We start from the raw sequence: 8,551 nt of genomic DNA on the forward strand, positions 1-8,551 counted from the left end.
TGGGGCTAAATCAAGTTACAAAAAGGACTAGGCAAACTATTCTATGTCCTATCTATATCTAAACTTCTATCTATGGCATGTTTCTTCTCTCTTAATAGACATTTGTATACGAATTTACAGAGTTTTTCTAATGCATCATGGTTAACTGATCGTGGTAGCAACAGTAGACGATGCACTCCCAGGTTGGCGACAAGATAGTCTTCCGAGACTGGACTGCCAATGATGATGATGAACTGAAGACAACCGGTTAAAATCGCTTTATATATGGTGTACCTAACACATAACCTTCTCGACAACGGCAAAACTTTTAATGTCGTCTACTCGTCTTCCAAAGCATTCAGTACTCCAGAGAAGGTGGCTTCTCCGCTGGCATCACTCTCTAGGTACCCGTCGGAGAGCATCATCCACACCTGGTCCGTGCGCCTGAGGAGTAAGACGGCGGTGCTGCTTGCCTGGGTCTGCCCGCCCTGCGCGGTCAGAGACACGATCTTCACCCCGTTCTTCACCAGCGAAACGGTGCAACGGGAGTCGGCCGCTGCGCCCTTCCTCGCCGTGAATGTGAAGGTGTACACGCCGCGCGTCGTGGCCACGAACTTCCCGGTCTCCCTGTCGTAGCCTCCGCCCACGTTGGTGTGGATGACATCGTATGCCAGCACGGGTGCAAGGACGTCTGTGCCGGAGCTTAGAGCCGCAAAAAACGCCACAGCGGGAGGGCTGGGTCCAGGCGGGCCTCTCTGTCCAGGAGATCCAGGCGGTCCAGACGGTCCAGACAGTCCAGGCGGTCCAGACGGTCCAGGAGATCCAGACGGTCCAGACTGTCCAGGCGGTCCATCCTGTCCAGGCAGCCCAGGCAGCCCAGGATATCCACGTGGCCCGTCCCTTGGCCCAAGCATGTCTGGAATACAGCCAGGTTTGCATTTGGGACCTTTAAGGGTACAAGGAAAAAACAAATTGAGTAAGCAAAACAGAGAGGTCTCTAAAAGCCAGGTTTCAAGAACATACACGGCCTAGCTCTGCCAGTTCAGAGGTGTCTCAACACATCCACATCGAGTCACCCGGACATTTTGTTTCACTTGACACTGTAAGGATTTTAGACACTGAACAAGACTATTTCTTGAGAGGGGTGAAGGAAGCCATATACATCAGGGCCCATCACCCTACATTAAACAGAGAACTTTTTGGCGACGCCTTTGGGGCGGAGGCATTTGTGTAAGTACTACGATCGCTTTGAAAGAATTTCAAAAATTGCATGAATGCGTTCCCCAGGGAATTGGTTTGGAGGAAACCTTCCACCATGAGGTTTTTGGATCAAGCAGGTAACTTACACGGGGTGCCCACGTGCCACCCATCCAGATGCTTGGCATGATTAATTACTGGTCATCAGTCTTCTCCCCACACGATGGACAGAGAGCACAGCTGTCTTTGGCCAAAGACCATATTCAAACAGGTCACAGAGAGAAAAGAAATTATCCGTCCTTTTGGAACCCACAAAAGGTAAAAAAAAGTCAAAGGAGTAACAACTTCAGACCAGACATAAAATCCAGTCTCTGGTGGAGGATAGAGTGAAGTGGAGGATGGTTTTCAGTTTGGTTCTAGCGGGAACTCGACCAAAGTAAAGTAAGTAAGTATGTCATCATAACATCTATATTGCTGGGGAAGAACGGCTGATTCCTCCTATACGTGTATTTGGTATATTGCCCCACACCTCCTCCACCCAGCCTGTAAATTTCACTACGTGCATGTCTTTATAACATAGGGAAATATGTTTTTCTGATAATTGTAATGTAGATTGCTAGCTCCACCACATGAAATAATATATATCATTCAGTCGTCGCCTTGGCAATGATTTTTATTGCCTCAGCCTTGTTTGTGTTGGACCCAAAGTTTTAACTTTAAACATGAGTAAGCAAAATGTAACATTTCGAAAAAAAAAACTTTCAGCGTAAATAGAGATCACAAGCCTCTGAATATTACAATGATATAAACTAAACTCTAAAGGGCAAAGTAAGGAACGATGCACGTGATTTTTTTTATTCATCAAAACAAGGAAAACATAACAAGGACAGTGTGACGCTGCACTCAAGTTTACAACTTGTATTAAAAACGCCACAAACAAAAAAAGTACAATTAATATTAACAATTAAAATGTACAATTAACATAGTACAATTGACATACTCGTGATTGTGATATCTTTATCGGTATGGAACATCATACGCTTGGATATGGATGGGGGGTCTATAGACAGTTTTTCATACAATGTGTACAATACTGTATACCCTCAAACACCCGAAGTTTTTTGTGACGTTAATGCCCGAACGGGGTCCAAAAGGACCCCGTTTGGTTTCTTTCAAATTTATTTTTATGGGTTCACCACACCACGAAGTGGTGGTGAACCCATATTGCTTTTTCTGATGTTTCTTCTCCTTCTTCTTCTCCTGCCATTTTTTAAATGGATTCAGCTTCTTCATTTTAGGGCCCAAGGTCCTGAAATTTGGTATGGAGGTACAGTGGGCAAATACCCCTAGGCATTTTTTAAATTATTGTGATACAGGCTTTTAGAATGGTTTTATTTGAGTTTTTTGGCTGTGTTATAGCAAATGTATTACTGTGTTAGTGTGCCTTGTTTACCACGTTTGGGCATGAGTCATCACAATGGAATGCAGGGCATCAACCAATAGGCATGCAGCTTTCCTCCATTCTTCTTGCTGATTGGCTGTTGGGATTAAACTTGATCAACACCTGCACAGAGCATTTCCACCTGCACAGAGCATTTCTTGCTGATTGGCTGTTGGGATTTAACTTGATTAACACCTGCACAGAGCATTTCCATACTGACAGTATGTCTGTATTCAAGTGTTTTGGTAGGTATTTCAAGCTTTCCTGCTCCAGCATTGGAATGCGGGGCATGGACGTTTTTTTTTATTTTGAAAATCAACAGTTTGCATTATGCAATTAAAAATCCTAACCAATAAAGTAGGGAATAGCTATCCAACTGTTGTTTTAGTTGTATTTTACTTCATATTATAGTTATATCAATGTAAATCATTGTTTTCCCTTGTGTTTCTCATTCTTTCCCTGCCATGTCGTAAAATGTGGTGAACCCATCGCTGTATGAATGAATGAATGAATGAATGAATGAATGAATGAATGAATGAATGAATGAATGAATGAATGAATGAATGATACTGAATGAATGAATGATACTTTATTTCCGTGTCGTGCGCTATCCCGCGCCCAGCCCGTGTGGCGCTCCAAAGCAAATATTGGCCTTTCTAGTCCTTTTTGCATTCTTTCAGTGATCTTTGCACATATATTGTTTAAATATAGTAAGAGGTATATTTTGGCATGATTAAGTGTAAAATACCATTATCATAAATTATGCAAAAATAAGATGAGGCCTTCAGGCATGAACATGGGGTTGACCTTTGACCTCATATGATTGTCAAATTGTCAAACCTTTGAAAACCTGATGACCTAACTCCTGAGGCTGAGGTTACTTGGCAAACCGTTTGGACCCCAGACGGTCTTACATAAGACTTCCGTTGTTATTTTTACAAATTTGTGCCGATCTCCAAAAAAAATTAGGAGAACTTGTAGAAGAGGTTTATCGACAAAGTAACGGGAGGAATTTTTTTTAATGAAAAAAATTTCAAATAGCACATAAAAATATACGCCTGGGGTCCAAATGGACCCCGTTCGGGTGTTTGAGGGTATTAAGCTAACCTTACCGGGCCGTCCTGAAAGCCCCGGCAGTCCTGGAGGCCCCGACGGTCCCGGAGGCCCCGGCGGTCCGACGGACACTGTACCCCCGCCATCACCTACCGGACCTGGAGGGCCTACACAAAAAAAATACCGAGTCAGGAAAATAGTCCTATCATCTAAGCGAATTCACTTGGCCTGAGACGAATAATTTACATCACATATTAACGTTTAAATTCATGATACCTCAGCCAGGTATAGGGTCCTGGAACTGTGTACTTTCTACGTGCCAAAAGTCTGACGTACAAGGCTCATCTTAGCCTGGTATCCAGTCTGATCCTGGTCGGGGCCTAAAGAGCTCTGTTCCGCCCGCCTCACATGCATAGGTTTCCCGGTGTGTATTTCACGAGAGATTGATTAGCCCTCCACGCATACTGTCTCTTATTAGCGTAACTCTAGATCTCCTACCGGGACGGTCTGTTGCAATGGGCGGGGGAAGCTATTAGAGCCCCCGAAGGCACAACCTGCCCGAACACCCCAATACCTCCAATCACGTAAGACTGGATACCAGGCTATATAGGCTCATCTGTGTTGGCCAATAGAGTAATCATTACAAAACTACGTTCTCAGACAACATATAAAATATCTCAGGGGTACATTGAGCTATAATGTAGAGTTGTTGCGTAGTTCTAAGTTTAGCTTCTAATGGCCACCACAAGTCTTAGCTTTTACCCTGTCAGCCAGACTAGTATCGGGCCGTTAGTCGACTTCCTTCGGGAGCCAACTGGCACTACGCCTGCCTATCTTACTGCTACGGCCCGATACTAGTCTTGCTTCCAAGGTAAATACAGATTAAATCACGTACCTGGAGGTCCCGGGGGTCCTGGTGCAGCAATGACCTTGATCTCACACGGATTCTTTGGGCATGCTCCCTCTTCTTCTTCCCCACTTACAGGGTAGAAAACACTGCTGAAGGAAAGAAAAAACAACGCAACGAAGAGGTTTGCTGTTCCAAATAGGCTAGACATGGCGATGTTGTTCACTTAAAGTTCTTAACGCCTGCACAGACGTATTATGTAGTGCCTGGCAAATGGAGGGCGTGATTGGCGATATCGGATATGCCAGATGCGTTAAAGTTTGATGTAATCTGGATAATAATTTAACAATGATACACTAAATAAAATGATTGATGTTTGCTTGTATAGTGTTATCAAGGACATGTTCGTATGATTTCTACACACCATCTACAGTTTACAATTGTTTTGTGTGTGTGTGTGTGTGTGTGCTTTGATAAACCCTTTCAGACCCTTGCATCTTGCATAAGCTGTTCTGAACACCACCTGTTGGTGGTTTTCTGTTCCTGCCTGATTAACACTGTCACAGGCAGTCGATGAAGTCTGTGTTTGTAGGAAACGCGATGCAACTTCGGGAAAACAAACTAAGGCCACACCGATTTAATTTTATGGATGACATCCTTTGAAGACCCCGAAACTAGTGCGCGCGGGCGAAAAAAAAATCCGGCGAATAATAAAAATGCTACTAAGCCACAGGAATACAAATCCGGTATTGTGAATTTGGCGCATTACATAGTGACGTATACGACAGGCCGGCACATGCTGGCTTTTTGCGGAATTTATTAATCGACACTGTACGTATGTACTGAGTTCTTGAGTTGTGGAGCTTCGGTAGCCTGGGTGCCATCCTCCAGAGTTACCACCGGCTTTTTTGTCGCTAACCACCATGAACTACCAGGCCTGAAGCCGGAAGACGTGATCTTTTTTTTTTTTTTTAGATCAGGCGAAAATTAATGCGCGCGCGGATGTCATCCATAAAATTAAGTCGGTGTGGCCTAACCTTGACTACCACTAGCTAATGTTGTTGCCAGAAAATAATCAGACACATCTGGTTTCTACATGCTGCAGGGCAGGGCTTCTTCATGTCAATATCGATAAGGCCACAACAAGTAATTTTTATGGATGACATCAGCGCGCGCATTAATTTTCGCCTGATTTTGGAAAAAAAAACAAGAAATTTTGTTGCCTTCTGACAGCGGTCGACAATGCGCAAAGATGCCATGCCGGAAGGTGGATGGCAGATATATGAAGAGAGGAGACAAGACAAGGCTCTGATTCAATGTTTTGCTTCTTACTTTGATGCAGTGATATGTGATATCGGCTGTGTATATGTGATGTTCCCACTGAATCAAAACCATTTGTACAATGATTGAGTCAAAATTTCACAATATAGGAACCTTGTTTTTTTTTGGCCCGGTAAACTAGTACTTATAAACACCGCTACGAGACCCTGGTGTTAACTAATACTTATAAACACCGCTACGAGACCCTGGTGTAAACTAGTACTGATAAACACCGCTACGAGACCCTGGTGTAAACTAGTACTTATAAACACCGCTACGAGACCCTGGTGTAAACTAGTACTTATAAACACCGCTACGAGACCCTGGTGTAAACTAGTATTTATAAACACCGCTACGAGACCCTGGTGTAAACTAGCTATTTAATATTAACGTACCTGTAGAAACATCTGATTATAACCAGAATAATATCAACTCATTTCAGATAATAAGCAAATGAATATTAGCGAATCTGTAGAAAACATTTGATTATAACCGTAATAATATCAACTCATTTCAAACATAGAAATAATGTAAGTATTCATTATAAGGTTTTAGCCTTTCTTGAGTTTTTCAACAACAGACATCTCATTTTACCTCACTTTACTCATTTTCACCTAAAGTGAGAAACTTCGTGTCAAGTGCCTTTCTTAAGGGCACAAGGTGAGCAGGATTCGAACTCGGGACTTCTTGGTTCCGAGCCGAACTATCTGTTGTTACGCCACACGACTCCAATCCTGTAGCTTCCTTTGCAAACTTTTAGAGCGGCGGCGTTATTTTTTTTTTCGGTGAGCGACGCGAGTTATACCGCAGAGGGATCGGCTTTACCGTCGAGAGGGGTTCGCCCCCAACGACTACTCTTCCCGGCAAACTCCCTCGGCGGCAAAATCGTCCCTCGGCGGCATAACTCGCGTCGTTCACCGAAAAAAAAAAAACATAACTCTGCCACCCTGCAAGTCTGCGAAGGAGGCTACCAATCCTGTATGTTCAGATTACGGTTGATTTGTCATACACAAAAGATGACCTCTAACCTTATCAACCTATCGGTCGAACTGTCACGTCATCGCGGCGGGCTCCAGGGAAAGGTGCCGTCTTACAGTAAACATCTCCAGGCCACGGCCACGTATACAGCAGTGCAGACAAAAGAAGACGCCGCGAAACACCTTCGCAAGGTGGGTAAAGCCAAAGGGTTTGTCATATTATCTTGGGTAACACCAAGGACACACGTATAATGTCCTTGGTAACACGTATTAATCTCCAAGCAGATATTTTGGTGGGGGTAAGACAGTATCAAATTGGCCAGCCTGTAACCATTTCCCCACATGGTTACAGACTGGCCAATTTGATACTGTCTTACCCCCACCAAAAGATCTGCTTCGAGATTAAACACGTATCAATGTTTAGAAACAGGTGTCGCTAAAAGAATATGGCAACATCATGATTACGATTTCACACTAAGTACTGCTCTACTTAGAGCCATTTTAGACAAATGAGTGGCTACGAAACACCATTTCGGGCATCACATTGCGAACTGACATGGGAAAACTACTAATACTTTGGCCAAGCAAGTAAACTATGACTGACAGGAACGTGTTTCAATAGTCACCTGGTCAAAATCGTCTGGACCTTGGCCTGAGTTGGTCTGATATCCGATATACTGACCCAAGGACGGTGGAAAATGGAGGGGGGAGGGGGGTAACAAGTTGTATTAGTGCGACACAAGTACAAAATATTTTTGGTCATCTGTAATTCCAGAAACATTTTATAATGCATATGTAGACGTTAACATTGCATCGTGTCTAAGAAGAATGTCTCTAGACAAGTACAAAATATTTTTGGTCATCTGTAATTCCAGATACATTTTATAATGCATATGTAGACGTTAACATTGCATCGTGTCTTAGAAGAATGTCTCTAGACAAGTACAAAATATTTTTGGTCATCTGTAATTCCAGAAACATTTTATAATGCATATGTAGACGTTAACATTGCATCGTGTCAAGTACAAAATATTTGTGGTCATCTGTAATTCCAGAAACAGTTTATAATGCATATGTAGACGTTAACATTGCATCGTGTCTTAGAAGAATGTCTCTAGACAAGTACAAAATATTTTTGGTCATCTGTAATTCCAGAAACACTTTATAATGCATGTGTAGACTTTAACATTGCATCGTGTCTTAGAAGAATGCCTCTAGAGTCTAGCGTGCCACATTTTGCTGCGATACAAATAGTTGTCAACACCTATAAACTATTAATGAAAGGATTGTTGGGCAGACATGACAGAGGTTCTTTAGATGTCACGCCAACTTGTTTCAAATTCAGTAGGCGTGGACTCCTATATATATAGTTTCTTTCTCACATAGAGCACGGCACTAGAGAATATCTGCAAACGTTTCATGATTTTAGGCCACACCAATTTAATTTGTTGGTTCTCGGATTTTTTCAGAAAAAATATGAAGCGACAGGGCGAAAAAAAATAAAAATAAAAACAGGTCTAGGCATCCTATTATAGGCTTAAATGCTAAGAAATGAGCCATGAAGTCAACACAAAAGGCTGGGTTAAAATTTAAACATTGAATTTTGAACTTTTAATCAAAAACTGCAATGATAGATGGGAAAACTGTAACAACTAGGAAGAAAAGGACTTTCCTCAACTGTTGGGGGCAAAACATGAGCATTTTTCAGTTGATTCAGAACCAGAATAATTTTTTTTT

The 8,551-nt window shown here is 42.6% G+C and overlaps 1 protein-coding gene across 1 annotated transcript; it reads right to left on the minus strand.

Moving 5' to 3' along the window:
• Positions 1–89: 89 nt before the first annotated feature.
• On the minus strand, positions 90–4,728 carry LOC109470411 (collagen alpha-1(X) chain-like). The gene is made up of 3 exons (XM_019769350.1): positions 4,566–4,728; positions 3,730–3,837; positions 90–925 (listed from the first exon to the last, which is right to left on the minus strand). Exons 1-3 carry the CDS (start codon positions 4,726–4,728, stop codon positions 318–320), a joined length of 879 nt encoding a protein of 292 aa, XP_019624909.1. The 3' UTR covers positions 90–317.
• Between the last annotated feature and the right edge of the window lie 3,823 nt (positions 4,729–8,551).

Source organism: Branchiostoma belcheri, unplaced genomic scaffold (genome assembly GCF_001625305.1).
Source record: "Branchiostoma belcheri isolate BF01 breed outbred unplaced genomic scaffold, Haploidv18h27 scaffold223, whole genome shotgun sequence".
Taxonomy (NCBI): Eukaryota; Metazoa; Chordata; class Leptocardii; order Amphioxiformes; family Branchiostomatidae; genus Branchiostoma; species Branchiostoma belcheri.

Excerpts from the sequence above, each read along its gene's own strand:
- LOC109470411 (XM_019769350.1), bottom strand. The coding sequence starts at position 4,728 with ATGTCTAGCCTATTTGGAACAGCAAACCTCTTCGTTGCGTTGTTTTTT. Across the intron at positions 3,838-4,565 it reads AGGACCCCCGGGACCTCCAG|GCCCTCCAGGTCCGGTAGGT; the intron begins GTACGTGATTTA and ends TTTTTTGTGTAG. Across the intron at positions 926-3,729 it reads GGGGCTTTCAGGACGGCCCG|GTCCCAAATGCAAACCTGGC; the intron begins GTAAGGTTAGCT and ends GTACCCTTAAAG.